This window comes from Mixophyes fleayi, chromosome 11 (assembly GCF_038048845.1).
Source record: "Mixophyes fleayi isolate aMixFle1 chromosome 11, aMixFle1.hap1, whole genome shotgun sequence".
In the NCBI taxonomy this organism is placed as follows: Eukaryota; Metazoa; Chordata; class Amphibia; order Anura; family Limnodynastidae; genus Mixophyes; species Mixophyes fleayi.
Genome location: NC_134412.1, coordinates 64,889,196 through 64,912,394, shown reverse-complemented (window position 1 = coordinate 64,912,394; position 23,199 = coordinate 64,889,196). Strand labels below are relative to the sequence as shown.

The window sequence follows — 23,199 nt, the reverse complement described above, 5'->3', positions numbered from 1 at the left end:
TAAACTGTATTTTTCCTAATATGCACTAATAAGCTTTGGGTGTACACTAGAGCCAAACATAAAAAATGCTTTGGCCATTTCTATTGATTGTACAGTGTTTGCGGGCTGCTTTATTTTCTATTTAACTATAACTGTAGGGTGTAATATACAGATAGACACCAAACTGCCTTTTTTGCTATGAATTTCAATCGCTCTTTTTAGTGCGTTGTCTGGCACCCTGGATTGGTGTGTGTCTGATAAAAGCACACATCCCGAGGGGGGTCAGCGCTCGTTGACATTTATTACCTGTAGAATTACCTCACTTATCCAAGAAACAGGTGGAGCACTAAATTATGTTGTTTTAGCCCACAAAAATGTAATTTTTAAAAAATTGGAAAACAAAACCAAACAAAACCAAAACCAAAACACGCAAAGGCGGATTTGCCAAAACCAAAACCAAAACATGAAGGTTATTCAGATCCAAAACCAAAACACGGTGGTCAGTGACCATCTCTAGTTTTATTATTACTGTAAAAGCTGCTTTCCATGCAAAACTGCCAAGATTAGTAGTACAAGGGCAGTACAGGAATTTAAATCCAATGCAACCCATGAAACTTTCCGCATTAAAGAGAGACTTACATGTGACTCTAAGGGAGTTGTATACCTAGTCACATGTCCCTGTGGACTGCAATACATAGAACGGACAATAAGGAAGTTTAAAATTAGGATGTCAGAGCATATTCGTAATATTAAATTAGGGATTGAAACACATAGCCTGTCTAAACATTTTAAAGAGTCTCATAGACAGGATCCATCTAGGATAACATTTGTTGCTATCAAACAGCTTAAGAAAGATTGGAGAAGAGGGGACTTTGTAAAAAGATTAAATTGTGAGGAGTCCAAATGGATATATAAAATGAAAACATTGACACCTTCAGGATTAAATATAGATTTCGAGCTCACTTCTTATTTGTAAGATCACAACCAACTGTAATGAAGTATTTAAATGGGGGTAAAAATTCCAGTTATTGATAGGAATTCTTGTGATTGTAAAAGATTTTAAAAATAATTTATTTTGACATTTATTATATTAAAATATTTTATATATACATTTAAAATTTTATAATGAGAACGAACTAAGAGCCTCCATGAGTAGTATTTAAGAGATATATGAAAAAAGCATATAATAATAAGAATGTATGCATGAAGAAAAAGATTATCTTTTTGTTATATTATATTTTTATTATGTATTGGATTTCTTGAAATGTATGGTAGGAATAAAAAAGAAATGATATATAAAATCCAATTGCATAGGTAATCAATAGGTCATTCTGTGTTTAATGATATATTTATAAGATTACAAACTGAATGTATACCCCCTTCCGAGGACAATATGAGTGTGATAGTTTTCATTGAGAAATTTAAACAACTTGAACTGATCGCAATAGATGGCATTTCATTGGCCACTGGAAGGCTTATTAAGGACAAACTTAGAAGGCAACATACATCCCTGATGAAGTCACTGAATGTGACGAAACGCATTGGGTCCAATTGGGAAAGTACACGTAGTAGACCACGCCCCCCCAAATATTGCACATTACCATGACCAGCCATATTGCACATTACCATGACCAGCCATATTGCACATTACCATGACCAGCCATATTGCACATTACCATGACCAGCCATATTGCACAGCCACATTCTCAGTCATATTGTAGATTACCAAGACCAGCCATATTGCACATTACCATGTCTAGATTATACAACCCCCATGACCAGCCATATTGCACAGCCCCATTGCACATTACAATGACCAGTTGCATTTTTTTTATCAAATCCAGTATAAAATGCTTCTATTAACATATGAAGCCATTGACAAAGCTGCACCAACACACATCATCTCCCTTGTCTCAAAATATCTCCCACGCATACATTGTGCACAAGATCTGCGTCTCTCATCCACACTCATTACCTGCTCCCATTCCCGGGTACAGATTTTTTTTGGGTTGCACCCATTTTATGGAATTCCCTCCGCAGAACAACAACATTTTCCTTTAGTCTTCAAGCGTTTTCCGAAAACCCACCTCTTACTCTTTACACATTGCATTCAAGACAACAACCCTCTTATCGGCATTGATCTGTGACTGGATCATAGAGCCCACTAAGCACTTTTACCTTTCCAATCTGGCTGAACCAATATGCAATATGTAGCACTAAACCTCATGTATCAAACTCCCATTGTCCTATAGATTGTAAGCTTTTGAGCAATACCATCTTACTTCTCTGTCTGTATTACCCAGTTATGCTTTATTTCTGTGTTTGTTCCCAATTGTAAATTGCTACAGAATACACTATCGTTATTTAAATAAATGATAATGATGAATTATGTTGTCGAAGTCGTATAATTGGATGAACGAAAGTATATTGGTTAATATGTGGCATACTGCGATCGCACAGTAAAATACGCACGCACACACTCGCATTACAACATTTAGTTATTTATATATTTCATATTTATATGGATTCCATTCCACAGTGATTTATGAGCAGATAGTATTTAATTTATTATTAGTTTATATATTTTGATTATATGTACACTTCAGTGTTATTTATGGTTCAGGTTATAGGAAATGTGTCATGTCTGATATCATTTTAATCCCCTAATCATCAGCAGCTGTCCGGTTCATTCACCAATGAGATCGCACATTGCATACTCTAGTTATTGATGTTAGGTAATAAATAGTCAGAGTGATACCAAACTGTAAAATGCTAATGGACTAGTTGTAACTGGTTTCTGGGCAGGAGACTCATCTGGAATGTTGACCCTCAGCCTTGGAGGAGGTTGTTTGAACTAGCCTATGACCTGTTTACACTGGACCCATCCGAAGTCTGGACCTATAGAAGCAAGCCACGTCATCTGCATTGTTCTCTCTGTAACACTGAATGTATATAATCATAGCTGTGCTCCCACCAGCTTCAGTCTACTCTGACCACAGTATTCTAGAGTGATATACTGTCCACTGGTACCCGTGGGAGTGCAGCGAGCGCATGCGAATGCAGCGGTATGTATTTATCTTTTGGTATTGGCTGTACTGTATTATATTATAATCATGTATTGAACTGTTAAACTGTTGCATCTGCTAAAATAATTTACTTTGTGCGTTGGAAACACAATACAATCGCTTGGGCAATGCTTATTTGAAAACGATAGAATTACTTTAATAATGTGTACATGCAAAAATGTGTCCATCTACCAATGTGCAGTGCCACAGATTTTGCAAGTATGTCTAATTCTAAATCAGAACCTTGATTTGCGTAACATATAGTAAGATCATATTGTACAGATCACTGTAAAAAGCTGTATATGTTTTCACTTATATAGTTTCCTTTTAATGAATATTTCTGGTCAATGGACACTGAAAATCTGATTTGACTTCTCCCTCATAGCTTACGGGCTAAGAGGCAGAATACATTTTTACAATCAAACATTTCCTCTGGCATATAAAAGTCTGAAAAAATGTTAAACTCTTCAATTTCACATCCACTCTCAGCCACTGCTTCCTTGACATTCTTTTCATCAAGTGACAAAACTGGAAGTTTTGCCTCTCCAACCATGTAATATGAAGCTCCAAAATAATCACATAAAATCAGATACCCTCCTGGTTTGATTAAAGATACAACATTTTTAAGAACAGTTTTAAACTCTTTAAAGTTTTTGGCAGCACTAATAAGGCACCCTGTAGTGATCACACAGTTTGTCAATGGAAAGGAATTTGGTTGCAGTGGGTTGGTCTGGTTGACATCACACTTCATCAGTGAGACTTTTCTTCTTATCATGTTTGCTTTCTCTTCAGGGGTGGCTCTAGAAAAAAACGGAAATATATAAATACTTTCAGAAGTGATGTAATAAAGGCATGTTGTGATTTTTGTGTTACAGGAAGAATGGTCAACATAACTAGATGTGTCTGAAAATATATAAGTGTGCAAGGCTCAATATTCAGTTACCTGGTGCTAAGTAAAAACAAGTCAGTTTAAAGTGCCACTTTTGAAAAAACACTTTTATCTCAATATTCTTAGATTAAAGGGGAAGTTCACGCTAGGGCAATAACTAAAGCTGGGTACACACTACAGAATTTTCCACCAAATTTTTATGCTGATCGATTTTAAATGCGATCGATGGTCCAATAGCTCGGTCCATGGACTGCATACACACTAGCCATGTTTTAGGTGATAAAGGAAAGAGCGGCCGTCCCGTTAGCACTTTTTACAGCCATGTTGTCGTGAGCAATGATTTAAATTTCGTACACACTGAAGCAACATTTGCGGGGCATGTAATGATATACCAAAGACATAAAGGGGCAGAGCTTTCCCTATAGTTAACACCCAAAACCGCATAAAAAGAGAAGGCAACACTGTCTTTTTATTCATTCCTATTTTTTAACCTACAATGGATACAATAGAAGAAGAATAAGCAACTGCACTTTTCCTGCTTGCTGTGGCAAGAAGACTGCATGTATGGAACCAAAGAGAAATAAGGAGAAAGAATAGATCTTGTTGGAGCAAAGATTGGTTCAAGAGGAGAGACACATTATCTCATATGCCCCTACTACAGGAGATATGGGAGAACATTCCAGATGACTTTAAGAATTTCCTTTGTATGAATGATGCCACTTTTGAGGAATTCCTCCAAATAGTAACCCCTCTCATCCAGAGGCAGAACACTCATTTAAGGAAATCCATACCGCCAGAGCAAAGACTGATGGCAACGCTAAGATTTTTGGCAACAAGAAGGACACTGGCAGATCTGAAATACAGCACAGCTTTTTCACCTCAAGCTCTTGGTATGATAATACCTGGCACCATTGTGCTATCATGGAAGTTCTCTGCGATCAGTATATGAAGGTTGATAAAAAGCAATAGTTTTCATTACAAACAAAATAGAGATTTATTACCATACATAAAATTTAAAAAATACATTTAACCTGTAAAGTTCACTGCAATAATTATTTGTACCAGAGCAATAGTTTATAATTGTTGGTAGTGCAAAATTTCGCTTGTGTCCACTCCTGATGTGCATAATGTGGCATCCTTCCTGATGCTATTGGTGTGGATGTCATACACGGTTGAGCCATTACACTTTGTCCGCCCATGGTAGCATGCTGCAACTGTGCTGTGTGAAATGTGTATGATTGTTTGTGTCTGCGGTTAGATGGGGAAATAACTGTGTCCGACAACAAATCTTCAGCGGTCGCCCTACACATGAGGTCGCACAGCAGCCGCTCCATTTCATCTTGTATGCGCTTGCTACTACTTCTCATTTTGCTAGCTATTGTTGCTCCCAGGAAATCAAATGTGTCCTGTCCATTTCTTTTTGTCATCAAAGTGTTAGCACAATCAAGCATCTTTTCTGTTAGTGCTTCACTTTCTTGTATTTCCCCTTATTCTACATCACTTTCCCTTCTGAATGTTTATTACTAGTGTACCAGCTTCGGTCACGTCCTGGCTATCAGCACTAACTTGGTTTTCACGTGCAGTGCTAATACTTGTTGTATCTTCCTGGCCTGCAGTATCCAGCAAGAGGCCTTCAGACATTAGTGCAGGCTGAAAAATAGCAAAATAAAAATAATGCATGACTTCAAATGTAGACTATTTAAACGTCTTTATGTTTCAGTTTCCATCGAGAGGAAGACTGGAAAGTGATAGCTGAAGACTTTGAGAGGCTATGGAATTTTCCAAATTGCGGTTGTGCCATTGATAGCAAACATGTCAGAATTATGCCACCATCAAACAGTGGATCTTTCTACTTCAATTATAAAGGATTGTTTAGCATTATTTTAATGACCATAGTAGATGCGAACTATGAATTCTTATTTGTGGACATTGAAAAAAATGGAGTCTCATATGGAGGTGCATTGGAGCATACTACCTTCCATAACAAACTACAAAACAATGCCCTTAACATTCCATCTAGGAGTAGCACAAAATATGGACTAAACTTTGTGTTTGTGGCAGATGACGCCTTTGCATTGCACAACAATGTATTAAAACCGTACCCACAAAGAAATCCGAGCATTGAAAGCCGTATATTTAATTACAGAATGTCACATGCTCGGCGTGTAGTTGAAAATGCTTTTGGTATGCTAAGTAACAGGTTCTGCGTTTTTCATTCCGCCATAAACCTGCATTTGGACAAAGTTGACAAACTTGTCATGGCCTGTTGTGTTCTGCATAACTTTCAACGGCATAAAAGCAACAGTGGACGTACCACTCAGGCCTTATGCTGAGGACATGGAGGTAGTGGACTTGACACCATTATAGTGTGGACACTCTAGAAATAGTAGTACATTGGCTAAATTAAATCGGGATGCGTACCTTACGTATTTCAACGGGGATGGTGTTTTGTCATGACAGAATAATTGCTTATGACAAGTGTTTATATACATGTTATATGGTGTGGTGTTTCTTGGTCCCTCACAAAGGGTAAAAGTACCATAGTTTTTGCAAATATGCGTCTTCAGCTGCAGATCCTGATTTTTTGGCGACATCAACTTTATTTAATTATTCTTTATACACAGTCCTAAAGTTATGGATTCTTCTTTTTGCCCATTCCACAGTTGCTCCACGGTATTGTGGCAGACATGCTTTTACCAGCTCTTGCATCACCATGTTATGTATCATTCTGTTTGAATAATCTTTGGATTTGGCTTTCCACAAACATGGGTGAGCCCTGTAGGTCTCAAAAAATCCTTCATTAGGCAAGCATTTCTTTCGTAAGCCATTGTGTTCTGTTTGACTACAATAAAAATAAAAAAAATTTACATCTCTGGTGTACAATAAAACAAGCACACATGTATGCACCTATCAGAAAGAACTTACCGTATATGTGAACAAATGTACAGCTAAAAACGATTGTAAAATCCCTTCATATGTAATGGTCCTGTACGGGTTAAAGTTATAGCAAAAAATCTCCATACACAAGGTCATTATAAACAAATAGGCAATACCCACAATGCTCCATTCTCTGCGGGCATCATCGCTGATTGGTCCACAGCAGAAACAAACGCCGATGTATGAGTGTATAAAATTATAGAGGAGACTCTCTGGCACCAAGGAACGTGAGAAGATGGTGGGTGAGGAGAAAGTGTTAGTGGGGGTTGCTGCTATGGAGGTGGAGACCCAGTCAGAGATGGTGCTGGAAGGGCCAAAACATGTTGAAAAAGTTAAGGTGGGGGATGGATGTTCCAGAAGATGAAGAAATAAAATTTACTGCAGTTATAAGAGCAAAGTCAATGAGCCCAAGAGAGGTGGAGATGATGGTGAAAGTACTGGAGCAGTACAACTACCACTGTCAAAAGCAAAAGTACAGAAAATTTAATAAAATAAAGGAACTGAAAATGAAAAAACTACTGCGATTACTGAAGGAAATACTTGGAAAGAAAATAAATAAATTTCAAGTCCAGAAGAGGTGGTCAGACCTTAAAAATAAAGAGAAAAGGCGACTGGAGTGAATTCATAGAAACATTAAAAAAGTGAGTAGCACGTGTAGTGTACCTGTTTGAAGGACAATATGTATTTCATTCTAGTTTCACATGAAGCAATGCAAACGCCTGATTTGTAACATGGATTTTATTTTATCATAACAAAGAATTAATAGTGAGAAGCCCTGTTTAGATACCACTAATACCACTAATGTAGCACCTGTTATCAAACAAGAAAAAAATTATATTGAATACCTAGATATGAAAGAAGCTATGCACAAAGGTATTTCAATGAACATGTCTAGACAACTAAATGCTTTGGGCACATACCTGTACCATTATAATAACCAAAATGGCGCCTGTTTTCTAGAATCTATGGAGGTTAAGCCCGCTATTGCTGCGATTGTGCCAGAGGGACTGCAGCACAAACTGATCTCGAGCAGTGTGCAAATTGAGCAAATTAGACTATTTTTTTGTGTTGGATTAAGACTTTTATTAATTTCATTACAGATATAGAAGTTTAATGGTAAACATTTTTTATTTTCCTGTTTCCTAGATACCGACGAATGAAAGATACTTTCCGATGAAAGTTCTGAGGGAGAAAAAAAAGGATTATTTTAAAGAAATTAAAGGAAATATAACCGACTTCAAGAAAAAAATGAAAAACCTTGAGAATACTTTTGTAGAAATGTATTTGCTGTTTGGTACTGTTCTGCCACAAACCAGTAGCACCTTTAAAGTGTAATACTATTTTTTTCACTTCATCATATTCCACAATAAAAATGTTTATACTTTTTCCTGTAATAAAACTATAGCATTAACACTGTGTGGTTTACTCTGGATAGTTCACAAATATTAGTTAATAAAGGTTAATATGACTTTATAAGTTTAATAGTTTATAAAGGTATAAGTTTATAAGGGTAAATATGAATAGGTTCCCAATGTAGATGCAAATGGTAATAACACACATGCTTTACATAAGTGTAACAGTCTGCAACCAGACAGGTGCAATTCACATGTATACAAAACACAAGTCAGTGATGTGCAGATACCGCACCACGTGGGACTGTTACAGGCATCACAAATTTACATACACACACCCCCCAGGTCGAGGAAGTATCGGAGAGTTGTCGTGGATTGGTCGGATGTTTATACACACTACACGACAGAAAGGAGATTGGAACGAAAATATTGAACGGTACGAACAACCAAATGAGGCGACAATCGTCCATTTGGGCAGACTTTCGACCATCGTGTCACTACACCCACTGACCCGACTTTCGAACGAACAGTCGTATGTCGGCTGGTTGAGCCGATTATTGGATAAAAACCCTGTAGTGTGTACCCAGCTTTAGTGGAAATTCTTCTCATCCAAGTAACAATAATAAGGGTGTCTTGTACATTTTGGAGGTTACACGCTGGTTGATGCCTCTGCAAAGTCTCATTCTACTGCTGCAGGGGGAAGGAGAATTTCCGATATCACCACTGCTGACACCTCTTGTTTATAAGACACTCAATAAATGATGATTTCAGCCAATCAAATGGAATCAAAGTATTATTCCAAGCCAATTTAGCATCTATTTGTGGTATATTTCTTGGTGGGTGTAAGTAGTTTAAAGCTTTGCCAACATTGTGATATGTGGGAAGCATTGTTACAATTAGGGGTGTGCATCGGGCACTTTTAGGGTTTTGGGTTCTGATTAGCTTTAGGTTTTGGGTTCTGATTTGTTTTGCCAAAACACCTGACGAAAGGTTTTGGTTCTGATTTAGGGTTTTGGGTTCTGATTTATTTTTAAAAAAGCATAAAAAGCGCTAAAATACACTTTTTTGTTTTTTTTTAGAGATGAGCGCACTTGGATTTTGTGAATCCGAGCCCACCCGAACCTTTCCGATCCGAGTCGGATCCGAGACAGATCCGGGTATTGGCGCCAAATGAAAACTTGAAACCGAGGCTCTGAGTCATAATCCCGCTGTCGGATCTCGCGATACTCGGATCCTATAAATTCCCCGCTAGTCGCCGCCATCTTCACTCGGGCATTGATCAGGGTAGAGGGTAGGTGTGTTAGGTGGTCCTCTGTCCTGGTAGATCTCGTGCTGTGCTGTTTAGTTCTGTGCTGTGCTGTTTAGTTCTGTGCTGTGTTCTGCAGTATCAGTCCAGTGGTGCTGTGTGCTGTGCTCTGTCAATTTTGAGTTCAGTGGTGCTGCTGGGTCCTGTGTGCTGTGTCCTGTTCAGTCCAGTGGTCCTGTGTCCCGTGCTCTGTGCTTCAAGGGCATAGTTATTTCCTCAATATTCCCAAGTGTTTAAAAAATTAAAAAAAAGTTAATAAAAAAAAAATACAAAAAACTAATTAATTTTTTTTTTAATTACAACAAAATTTGGCAAACCAATCCTGCAGTATAAGCCCATTGGTACTGCAATATTACCAAGTTCACACATTCAGCAGTAAAAGTCCAGTGGTACTGCTGCAATATTACAAAGTTCACACATTCTGCAGTATCAGTCCAGTGGTGCTGTGTGCTGTGCTCTGTCAATTTTGAGTTCAGTGGTGCTGCTGGGTCCTGTGTGCTGTGTCCTGTTCAGTCCAGTGGTCCTGTGTCCCGTGCTCTGTGCTTCTAAGGGCATAGTTATTTCCCCAATATTCCCAAGTGTTTAAAAAATTTAAAAAAAGTTAATAAAAAAAAAATAATTTTTTTTTTAAAAAAAAAAAATTAAATTACAACAAAAGTTGCAAAACCAATCCTGCAGTATAAGCCCATTGGTACTGCAATATTATCAAGTTCACACATTCTGCAGTATCTTGTGCTACATATAATGGAGAGCAAAAATTTGGAGGATAAAGTAGGGAAAGGTCAAGACCCACTTCCTCCTAATGCTGAAGCTGCTGCCACTAGTCATGACATAGACGATGAAATGCCATCAACGTCGTCTTCCAAGCCCGACGCCCAATCTCCTAGTACAGGGCATGTAAAATCCAAAAAGCCCAAGTTCTCAAAAGAAAGCAAAAAGAGAAACTTAAAATCATCTGAGGAGAAACGTAAAGTTGGCAATATGCCATTTACGACACGGAGTGGCAAGGAATGGATTAGGCCCTGGCCCGTGTTCTTGACTAGTGGTCCATCTTCACCCAAGGATCTTAGCCCTCCTCCTCCTCCCCCCCTACAAAAAATTGAAGAGAGTTATGCTGTCAGCAACAAAACAGCAAACAACTCTGCCTTCTAAAGAGAAATTATCACAAATCCCCAAGGCGAGTCCAAGTGTGTTGGTGGTTGTCAAGCCTGACCTTCCCATCACTGTACGGGAAGAGGAGGCTATTGATGATGTAGCTGGCGCTGTGGAGGAACTTGATGATGAGGATGGTGATGTGGTTATTGTAAATGAGGCACCAGGGGGGGAAACAGCTGATGTCCATGGGATGAAAAAGCCCATCGTCATGCCTGGTCAGAAGACCAAAAAATGCACCTCTTCGGTCCGGAGTTATTTTTATCCAAATCCAGACAACCAATGTATGGCCATATGTAGCTTATGTAAAGCTCAAATAAGCAGGGGTAAGGATCTTGCCCACCTAGGGACATCCTCCCTTATACGTCACCTGAATAACCTTCATAGTTCAGTGGTTAGTTCAGGAACTGGGGCTAGGACCGTCATCGGTACAGGGACACCTAAATCCCATGGTACAGTTGGATACACACCAGCAACACTCTCCTCGTCAACTTCATCCACGATCTCCATCAGATTGAGTCCTGCAGCCCAAGTCAGCAGCCAGACTGAGTCCTCTCCAATACGGGATTCATCCGAGGAATCCTGCAGCGGTACGCCTACTACTGCCACTGCTGCTGTTGCTGCTGTTAGTCAGTCATCTTCCCAGAGGGGAAGTCGTAAGACCGCTAAGTCTTTCACAAAACAATTGACCGTCCAACAGTCGTTTGCCATGACCACAAAATACGATAGTAGTCACCCTATTGCAAAGCGTTTAACTGCGGCTGTAACTGCAATGTTGGTGTTAGACGTGCGCCCGGTGTCCGCCATCAGTGGAGTGGGATTTAGAGGGTTGATGGAGGTATTGTGTCCCCGGTACCAAATCCCGTCGAGATTCCACTTCACTAGGCAGGCGATACCAAAAATGTACAGAGAAGTACAATCAAGTGTCCTCAGTGTTCTGAAAAATGCGGTTGTACCCACTGTCCACTTAACCACGGACATGTGGACAAGTGGTTCTGGGCAAACGAAGGACTATATGACTGTGACAGCCCACTGGGTAGATGCATCGCCTTCCGCAGCAACAGCAACAGCTGCATCAGTAGCAGCATCTACAAAATGGCTGCTCGCGCAAAGGCAGGCAACATTGTGTATTACAGGCTATAATAAGAGGCACAACGCTGATAACATATTAGAGAAACTGAGGGAAATTATCTCCCAGTGGCTTACCCCACTTAGACTCTCATGGGGATTTGTGGTGTCAGACAATGCCAGTAACATTGTGCCGGCATTAAATATGGGCAATTTCCAGCATGTCCCATGTTTTGCACACACCATTAATTTGGTGGTGCAGCATTACCTCAAGAGTGACAGGGGTGTGCAGGAGATGCTTGCGGTGGCGCGCAAAATTGCTGGACACTTTCGGCATTCAGCCAGTGCCTACCGCAGACTAGAGGCACATCAAAAAAGCATGAACCTGCCCTGCCATCACCTCAAACAAGAGGTTGTGACGCGCTGGAACTCCACCCTCTATATGCTGCAGAGGATGGAGGAGCAGCAAAAGGCCATTCAGGCCTACACAGCCACCTACGACATAGGCAAAGGAGTGGGGATGCGCCTGAGTCAAGCACAGTGGAGACTGATTTCCGTGTTGTGCAAGGTTCTCCAGCCGTTTGAACTTGCCACACGAGAAGTCAGTTCCGACACTGCCAACTTGAGTCAGGTCATTCCCCTGATCAGGCTGTTGCAGAAGCAGCTGGAGAAAGTGTGGGAGGAGCTGGTAAAGCATTGCGATCCAACAAAGCATGTAGCTCTTGTGGATGAAGCCCTTCGTACGCTTTGCCAGGATCCGAGGGTGGTCACTCTTTTAAAGTCAGAGGAATACATTCTGGTCACCGTGCTCGATCCTCAGTTTAAAGCGTATGTTGTGTCTCTGTTTCTGGCAGACACAAGTCTACAGCGGTGCAAAGACCTTCTGGTCAGGAGATTGACCTCTGAAGAGGACCGTGACATGCCAACAGCTCCACCCTCATTTTCTTCCACATCTATGGCTGCGAGGAAAAAGCTCAGTTTTCCTAAAAGAGCCGCTGGCGGGGATGCTGATAACATCTGGTCCGGACTGAAGGACCTGCCAACCATTGCAGACATGTCTACTGTCGCTGCATTGGATGCTGTCACAATTGAAAAAATGGTGGAGGATTATTTTGCTGACACCATCCAAATAGACATGTCAGACAGTCCATATTGTTACTGGCAGGAAAAAAAAGGCAGTTTGGAAGCCCTTGTACAAACTGGCTCTATTTTACCTGAGTTGTCCCCCCTCCAGTGTGTACTCGGAAAGAAATTTTAGTGCAGCGGGTAACCTGGTCAGTGAGCGGTGAAGGAGGTTGCTTCCTCACAACGTTGAAAAAATGATGTTTATAAAAATGAATAATCAATTCCTCAATGAAGTACAGCACTGCCCTCCAGATAGTACAGAGGGACCTGTGGTTGTGGAGTCCAGCGGGGACGAATTGATAATGTGTGAGGAGGAGGAAGTACACACTGTAGGGGGAGAGGAATCAGAGGTTGAGGATGAGGACGACATCTTTCCTCAGTAGAGCCTGTTTAGTTTGTTCAGGGAGAGATGAATTGTTATTTTGGTGTGGGGGCCCAAACAAACCAATCATTTCAGCCACAGTTGTTTGGTAGGCCCTGTCGCTGAAATGATTGGTTTGTAAAAGTGTGCATGTCCTATTTCAACAACATAAAGGTGGGTGGGAGGGCCCAAGGACAATTCCATCTTGCAACTATTTTTTTGGCATTATGTGACCATTCAACAGTCGTTTGCCATGTTTAAAAAGTAAAAGAAAATGTCAACAAATTCAAAAAATTTAATCAAAAGTTAAATGCCCTGTCATTATTTAAAACAAGAAGGTTTGACGTGCTAGAATTAGTGTAGTGTTAATATGTTATAAACACTACACTTGGAACTTGGAGGAGGTATTGTGGCCCAGGTATCAAATTTAGTACCACTACACAGTCCAGAATTTTTTTGGGGGAAATTCAGAGCCGTGGAGGGTTTTTTATTAATTATATTGTGGTGACCACTCCTCTACGCAATCCAGATACATTTATTGGTGCGAATCATACAAGTTCAGGGTTTTTAAATTATATTGTGGTGACCCACTCCTCTACGCAGTCCAGGTACATTTTTTGGTGCGATAAGACCAGTTGATGGTTTTCTTATTATATTGTGGTGACCCACTCCTCTACGCAGTCCAGATACATTTATTGGTGCGAATCATACAAGTTCAGGGTTTTCTTATTATATTGTGGTGACCCACTCCTCTACGCCGTCCAGATACATTTATTGGTGCGAATCATACAAGTTCAGGGTTTTTAAATTATATTGTGGTGACCCACTCCTCTACGCAGTCCAGTTACATTTTTTGGTGCGATTAAGACCAGTTGATGGTTTTCTTATTATATTGTGGGGACCAGTCCACTACGCAGTCCAGAAAGATACCTCGTTGCAACGTTTTGGACTAATAACTATATTGTGAGGTTGTCACAAGCAAAGTAATTGGATGGCCTTACCTGCTGGTATTAGCGCTGCTACGTAAGGAGGCGCGGAGTCTATCCACGCCCCAGGTTTTCACCAGGGAACCCCGCAAGGAGTTATGGGCTTAGCCGCTGAGACGTGTCGGTCGCGGTTCTCCCAGGTAGCCACCAGCGAGGTCACGTGAAACAGTCCGAGGTCAAATCCGTGCAGGCAACGAGGTACAGAAGGATGAGGCAGGAGGGTAGTCAGGAAGCCGAGAGTCAGAACCAGGATAAGGAACAGGAACCAGGGAGAGTCCAAAGAATAGTCAAAACAGGCAAAGGTCAATCCGGAGGAGGCGGCAGGAGATATATATATATATAACAGGGAAGCCTAGAGACAGGTAAGGAGACTAGATACTCTGGCACCCTAGTGATGCCAGAGTCTAGTTTAAATAGAGGCGCCACCCCTGTCATTGGTGGAGTGGAGCTCGGCGGTCAGCTGATCTGACCGCCGACAGGAACTGCTGGCAAGCGTCTCCGTTGCCTAGCAACGAGACGCGATGTTCGGGCGCATGCGCCTGGGCTCCTGTGGCCGGAAGTGACGTCCCGTTGCCTAGCAACGGGACGAGCGGGGATCGAGAAGACGTCCGTCCCGGCACCAGGTAAGAGTGCGGGACGGCGTCTGACAGTACCCCCCCCCCCTCTCTCCATCGAAGAGGTGCAGGCCTCGAGGATAGTTTCTTGATGAACTTGGCCAGGAGACGAGGGGCATGAAGATCCTCCTTAAATACCCACGATCGTTCCTCGGGTCCGAAACCTTTCCAGTGAACCAGGTACTGGGGACGTCCATGGGTGCTACGAGTATCCAGAATGTGGCTGATCTCATACTCATCACCGGTGGTAGTAACAAGAGGTTGCGGAGGAGAGGTCTTGCGGGAGAATCTGTTGAGCACCAAAGGTTTTAGTAGAGAGACATGGAAGGAATTGTGGATTCTCAGAGAGGGGGGAAGGAGTAATTTGTAAGTTACAGGATTTATGACTTGTATAACTGGAAATGGCCCAATGAATCGTGGAGCAAATTTCATCGAGGGTACCCGAAGTCTAAGGTTCCGTGTAGAGAGCCAAACTTTGTCACCAATATGGATAATGGGAGCGACTCTACGGTGACGATCGGCCGTTAGCTTATATCGTTGAGTTGCTTTTAACAAATTTTCCTTAGTAGATGTCCAGATGTTGGCCAGATCTCGAACCAGAGAATGAGCTGCAGGAACCGAAGGTGTTGAGGAATGGGAGAAATCAGGGAGGATGGGATGGGCACCAAAGACAATAAAAAAGGGAGAGGAATTCGTGGAGTCATGTATATGATTGTTGTGTGTGAACTCTGCCCATGGGAGCAAATTATACCAGTCGTCTTGATTGCCGGAGGAGAAGCAGCGGATGAACATCTCGAGGTCCTGATTGACCCGTTCTGTCTGGCCATTCGTCTGTGGGTGATAACCCGAGGAGAACTTTAGGTTAATTCCAAGATCCTTACAGAATGCCCTCCAGAATCGAGATATGAATTGTACCCCACGGTCGGATATAATCTCTTGGGGACAGCCATGGAGCCGGAACACCTCTTTGATAAAGACTTGAGCCAGTTTAGGGGCAGAAGGCAGCCCTTTAAGAGGGACAAAATGGGCCATTTTCGAGAATCTATCGACAATCACCCAAATCGTATTGAACCCTTCACTGGGCGGGAGATCGGTAATAAAATCCATGGAAATACTAGTCCAGGGACGATCAGGCACTGGTAAAGGCAGGAGCAGCCCAGAGGGATGGACTCTAGGTATCTTGTTTTGGGCACAAGTAACACAAGACTTAATGAACTCTTTGAGATCCAATCGAAGAGTAGGCCACCAGTAGCTTCGGGAGAGGAGAGAACAAGATTTCTTGAATCCGGCATGGCCAGCAAACTTAGTAGCATGAGCCCAGTGGAGGGCTTTTAAACGAAGATGGGGTTCCAGATAGGAGCGACCAACTGGAGGAGTCTTGGCCCTGGTTAAGGCGACAATACTGGAAGGTTCCAGGATGTGGGGAGGTTCGGCAGCAGGGGCGTCATCCGATTCATTGAAGGACCGGGAAAGAGCATCTGCCCTAGAATTTTGAGCACCAGAGCGAAAGGTAAGTTTAAAATCGAATCGGGCAAAGAACGAAGACCATCTAGCCTGGCGAGGATTTAGACAGCGTGCTTCTCGGAGAAAGGTTAGATTTTTGTGGTCCGTAAAGACTGTCACCGGGTGTCTTGCCCCCTCAAGAAGGTGACGCCATTCCTCAAATGCAAGTTTAATGGCCAGTAATTCTTGATCGCCGATTCCATAGTTGCGTTCAGCAGAGGAGAATTTCTTAGAAAAGAACCCACAAGGCCGAAAAGTCCCCGAGAGGGATCTTTGTGAGAGGACAGCTCCTACTCCGACAGCAGATGCATCCACCTCTAGAAAAAACGGTCTCTCTTGATCCGGTTGGGATAGAACAGGAGCTGATAAAAAGGCCTCTTTCAGAGAGGTGAAAGCAGAAACGGCCTCCGGGGGCCAAACCTTTGGGTTAGCAGATCGTCTAGTGAGAGTCGTTATGGGTGCAATCAACGTAGAGAATTGATTAATGAATTGTCTATAGTAGTTAGAAAATCCAATGAAGCGTTGAATAGCTTTCAAACTCTGAGGTTGAGGCCAATTGGTGATAGCGGAAACCTTCTCTGGGTCCATCTTCAAACCAGAACCTGAGACGATATACCCCAAGAATGGTATCTGAGGAACTTCAAAGCTACATTTCTCCAGTTTACAGAAGAGTCTGTTTTGCCGTAAACGAAGTAGGACCTCTGAGACGTGAGACCGATGAGTAATGATATCAGAAGAAAAGATTAATATGTCATCCAAGTAAACTACTACTGAGTTATAGAGGAGGTCCCTGAAGATTTCGTTGACAAACGATTGGAAAACAGCGGGAGCATTGCATAATCCAAAGGGCATGACGAGGTACTCGTAGTGTCCGTCGCGAGTACAAAAGGCAGTCTTCCACTCGTCGCCCTCGCGTATCCGGATCAAATTGTAAGCACCCCGTAAATCAAGTTTGGAAAAGATCTTGGAGCCACTAATTCGGTCAAACAGTTCGGAAATGAGGGGTAGCGGGTATCTGTTTTTGACAGTGATGGCATTAAGCTGTCGATAATCGATACAGGGACGTAAGGTACCGTCCTTCTTTTTCACAAAGAAAAAACCCGCCCCCGCAGGAGAGGTAGATCTTCTGATGAATCCACGTTGCAGGTTCTCTGCGATATACAGAGACATGGCCTGATCCTCAGGAAGAGAAAGAGGGTAGATTCTGCCCTTGGGAATGGGCCTCCCTGGTAGTAACTCAATAGGACAGTCCCAGGGACGGTGAGGAGGTAGAAGCTCAGAAGCTGCCTTGGAGAACACATCCGAAAATGATAAATAAGGAGCGGGAACCTCTAGAGGAGGAGAGTGCACCAGGAGGGTTGTGGAGGAAATGCATAACTTCTTGGGTCTGACCCAATTTAAACACTTTTTGTGGCATTGGGGCCCCCAGGAACTGACCTGAGCTAAACTCCAATCGAATTGGGGTGCATGTAACCTAAGCCATGGCAGACCTAGGATGACTGAATTGATGGATTGGGGCAAAACCAAAAATTCGATCAGTTCAGAATGCAGAACCCCTACCGTTAGCCGGACTGATGCAGTAACCTTGGAGATGGAGCCATTGGAGACACGGTTTCCATCCACGGCAGTTAAGAATAGAGGCTGAGGCAAGTCCAGAATCGGAATTTGGAGTTGTGATGCCAAGGTGGCGGAGATGAAATTTCCGGCAGCGCCGGAATCCACAAAGGCAGAGGTCAAAAAAGGGCCACTAGGAGAGTCCAACGTGATGGTCATTAGGAAGTCTGGATTGGAGGTGGAGAAGGGAGTGGAAAATCTTACTCCTAGGACGGCCTCCCTGTCACCGACTAGGATGGTGCGTTTCCCGGCCGTTTAGGACAGGACAGCAACCGATGTCCGGATTCTCCACAATAGAGACAGAGGTTCTGCCGGAGCCTTTTCTCCCTCTCCTCAGGAGATAGCCGGGAGCGCCCAATTTGCATGGGTTCGTCAGAGACAACTGGTGTAGGGTTCTGGAACCGAGGGGCTAAGCGAGGGAAAACACGTCTGGAGGAAGATCTCTCTCTTTCTTGAGTGCGTTCCCGAAAGCGGAGATCCACCCTATTGCATAAGGATATGAGAGAGTCCAGATCCGCTGGGAGCTCACGGGACACCAATTCATCCTTGATACGATCCGCAAGACCCTGCCAGAAGGTTGCCGTGAGTGCCTCATCGTTCCAGTTAAGCTCAGAAGCGAGGGTGCGGAACTGTACCGCGTATTGACCCACCGTCAGAGAGCCTTGTCGTAAGGAGAGAAGGCTGGAGGCTGCTGAAGATGCTCGGCCTGGCTCATCGAAGATCTTGCGAAAGGATGTGATGAAGGAGGAGGCATTTAGAAGAAGAGGATCATCTCGTTCCCACAGTGGCGAAGCCCAGGCCAGGGCTTGTCCAGACAGTAGTGACATGATGAAGGCCACCTTGGAACGCTCAGTAGAAAAGGCTCCTGCGTTGCATTCAAAGTGTATGGAGCACTGATTAAGAAATCCTCTGCATCTAGTAGGATCCCCATCGAATTTCTCTGGCGTGGGCAGCCGTAGCGAGGAGGACGCCCCAGGAGAGGGAGCGAGGACCGGAGAAATGGCTTGCGGGGGAGCGGCAACAGCAGATTGGGAGGCAGCTAGCGAAACCTGCATGGAATCCAGTCGGGTAGCTATACCCTGGATACACTGGAGAAGCCTAGCTTGCTCGGCGTCCTGTCGTTCAACCTTTTGGGCCAAATGCAGTAAGAGGTCCCGGGCTGAAGGTTCATTTTGGCCATCCGTGGTCATGGCCAGAGTATTCTGTCACAAGCAAAGTAATTGGATGGCCTTACCTGCTGGTATTAGCGCTGCTACGTAAGGAGGCGCGGAGTCTATCCACGCCCCAGGTTTTCACCAGGGAACCCCGCAAGGAGTTATGGGCTTAGCCGCTGAGACGTGTCGGTCGCGGTTCTCCCAGGTAGCCACCAGCGAGGTCACGTGAAACAGTCCGAGGTCAAATCCGTGCAGGCAACGAGGTACAGAAGGATGAGGCAGGAGGGTAGTCAGGAAGCCGAGAGTCAGAACCAGGATAAGGAACAGGAACCAGGGAGAGTCCAAAGAATAGTCAAAACAGGCAAAGGTCAATCCGGAGGAGGCGGCAGGAGATATATATATATATAACAGGGAAGCCTAGAGACAGGTAAGGAGACTAGATACTCTGGCACCCTAGTGATGCCAGAATCTAGTTTAAATAGAGGCGCCACCCCTGTCATTGGTGGAGTGGAGCTCGGCGGTCAGCTGATCTGACCGCCGACAGGAACTGCTGGCAAGCGTCTCCGTTGCCTAGCAACGAGACGCGATGTTCGGGCGCATGCGCCTGGGCTCCTGTGGCCGGAAGTGACGTCCCGTTGCCTAGCAACGGGACGAGCGGGGATCGAGAAGACGTCCGTCCCGGCACCAGGTAAGAGTGCTGGACGGCGTCTGACAGAGGTGTTCAGAATACACTGTAAATTAGTGGAAATGCTTGTTATTGAATGTTATTGAGGTTAATAATAGTGTAGGAGTGAAAATAACCCTAAAAACTTGATTTTTGAACTTTTCATGCTTTTTTCAAATAAAATCCGAATCCAAAACCTTAAATCCGAACCAAAACCTTTCGGCAGGTGTTTTGCGAAACAAATCCGAACCCAAAACATCGCGAAAATCCAAATCCAAAACACAAAACACGAGACACCAAAAGTCGCCGGTGCACATCCCTAGTTTTTTTACACTCCTACGCTATTATTAACCTCAATAACATTCAATAACAATCATTTCCACTAATTTCCAGTCTATTCTGAACACCTCACACCTCACAATATTGTTTTTAGTCCAAAACGTTGCACCAAAGTAGCTTTCTGGACTGCGTAGTGAAGTGGCCCCGGTACCCAATTTGGTACAGGGGCCACAATACCTCCTCCAACTGGTCTGAATTCCACTGCACAGGTGGCTGCTCCTCCATCCTCTGCAGCATATAGAGGGTGGAGTTCTAGCGCGTCAATGCCTCTTGTTTTCGATCATGACAGTGCATTTTAATTATTTTTGGATTTGGCCCCAACACTGAATGTAGGTTAATATCTGATACGCATGTATCTGGACTGCGTAGTGGAGTGGCTCCGGTACCCAATTTGGTACCGGGGCCACAATACCTCCTCCAACTGGTCTGAATTCCACTGCACAGATGTCTGCTCCTACCTCCTCCAACTGGTCTTAATTCCACTGCACAGATGGCGGACACCGGATGCACGTCTAACACCAACATAGCTGTTAAGGCCGCAGTTATTTTTGGGTACAGCAGCAACAGTGAACATAGTTTGACTTTGAAATAGCAGTACCTAGTATTTTTTGGTACAGCAGCAACAGTGAACGTAGTTTGACTTTTAAATAGCAGTACCTAGTATTTTTTGGTACAGCAGCAACAGTGAGCGTAGTTTGACTTTTAAATAGTAGTACCTAGTATTTTTTGGTACAGCAGCAACAGAGAAAGTAGTTTGACTTTTAAATAGCAGTACCTAGTATTTTTGGGTACAGCAGCAACAGAGAACATAGTTTGACTTTTAAATAGCAGTACCTATTATTTTTGGGTACAGCAGCAACAGAGAACGTAGTTTGACTTTTTAAATAGCAGTACCTAGTATTTTTAAACTAATTTTTTTCTGTTTTTTTTCAATTATTTTTGTATAATTTTTTTTCAAAAAAATGTATATTTTTTTACATTTTTTTTGTATAAGTTATTTATAATTATTTTTTTAATTTTTTATAACTTTTGAATAAATTTGAAATAACTATGCCCTTAGCAGAACAGAGCACAGGACACAGGCAGCACCACTGGGCTCAGCAGGACAGAGCAGAGGACACAGCACCACTGGATTCAGCAGGACAGAGCACAGGACAAAAGCACCACTGGACTCAGCAGGACAGAGCACTGGACAAAGCAAAAAGAACAACTAAACTGATCAGGAGCTCCCTAACTACAACCTCCCTCACGAGTGATCACAGCCAGAATGAAGATGGCACCCGCAAGGTGATTATTTATGACATCCGAGTCTCGCGAGATCCGACGCGAGACTTGGATGTCATAGCCTCGGTTTGGCTCCGTTTGCCGCCAGGAAGTTCCCGAACAGTGCTCGGATCGACCTCGGATCCGCACTGTTCGGGTGGGCTCGGATTGCGAGAATCCGAGTCCGCTCATCCCTAGTTACAATACTCACTAAATTCTCCCTAACCCCAAGCATTCTTATTGTTTCAGTAAAACTGTATCTATAATTTTTTTTCTATCCTGAGCCAAAAACATTAGCTACATTTATGAGGCTCAAAATATGTGGGAAAGTCTGTCTGTAGGAATATTATTACATTTTGTGTGTATTTGACTGAGCTTTCTTGATTAGTATAATTTGTTTAACTTCTGTATTTTCAGAGCAACATATACACACAAATAAAGTGTAAACCATGATTATTTGCAAATTGTCCTGCAGCAAATACTTGTTTTTGTACATTAATGTTTGTACCTCTTTACATGCACAAATTATTGTCTGCTTGTCTGTAAATATATTGCATGTGAGTATTAGTTGTATGATATTAATCCTGCCCATGTAAACAGGTTCACAGGATTGTTTACTTATGGACATCTACCCCTCTGTGTGTAATGCCCCCCATGTAATAAATGGAGTAGTTGCTCCTCCAGTACCCCCCCATTACCTTCCAATAGAAACTGGACAGGGCTGTTTATGTAAAGGTGGCCCTGCACAGAAGGACACAATCAATTCAGTCTTATTAAGCTTTGTCAATACAGAGAAAGAGTTGCCTAAAGATGGGCAAGCCTTTGAAGTTTTATTAGTTGATGTTACTATAGAAATACCTGTTGTTTTCAATGGCACAAACATATTTTAGGTATGGAGACCAATCAAAAGCATCATTGCTATCCTTCAGCCATTTTTCAATTTGTAGTAGGCTGTCCTGGGAATAATCAGTAAAGTAGATTTCTTCAAAGATTTCACAGGCTGGTATAATATTATGTATAGTAGGACCTGAACCGATCTCTATCAAGCTTTTGCCTTTCACACGGCCTAATGAGAAGGGGAAAAAACAACTATTTTATTTCAAATATTAGCAAAAGGATAAGAGAAAAGAGTATTCTACAATTGGCGCACACACATATGTGAAGGCAGTCAACACACACCACCAACAGTAATATCATAAAGATTATCCTATTTTGCATGAACACAAAAATATATTCTTCACAGAATTTGTGAAATAGTTTGACAATGGTACTTGACACCTGAATTAGTCAGATAGTTTTCTCTGCCTAGCAGAAACATGATGATAGGCTTTTAGTGGAGTAAAACTAAAAAGCAAAATGTATTAATTTTTTTAATTACCTTAAGAGGCCTATTCTACTACCTGTTTGTGTGCATTATCTTACGTGAGAACGCAGTACATTTTTAGGCTAATGCAATTCAGTTCCTGAACTTTTTGTGCTTTTGTGACCAAAGCAGGAGCTTTCATGTTTATGTTATTTCCCATAGAAAGTAATAACCGATATGGATGGATCTATCAGAGTGTGTGCGAGTATCTCTAAATCATGGGGAGGAGGCTATATCCCATAGTATTATACGGTGGTAGTCACCATTCTGAGTGACATTACAAAGACATTAACAACAATGACATAAATATATCGAAGACTAGGAGGCCGACATGAAAAAATATAGACTTATCATGAAAGTGACACACAGTATTTCTGATGCGGCTGCTATCAATTGTGATTACAGAAAATCCCGGTGGTTAAAATTGATGTCACATAAATTGGCGATACTGAGTTCTCTACTTTT

The 23,199-nt window shown here is 42.6% G+C and overlaps 1 protein-coding gene across 1 annotated transcript; it reads right to left on the bottom strand.

Moving 5' to 3' along the window:
- Positions 1–3,423: 3,423 nt before the first annotated feature.
- LOC142106626 (nicotinamide N-methyltransferase-like) lies at positions 3,424–22,810 on the bottom strand. Its single transcript, XM_075189621.1, has 3 exons — positions 22,794–22,810; positions 22,230–22,460; positions 3,424–3,844 (listed from the first exon to the last, which is right to left on the bottom strand). The coding sequence occupies exons 1-3, from the start codon at positions 22,808–22,810 to the stop codon at positions 3,424–3,426; spliced, it is 669 nt and encodes a 222-aa protein (XP_075045722.1).
- Between the last annotated feature and the right edge of the window lie 389 nt (positions 22,811–23,199).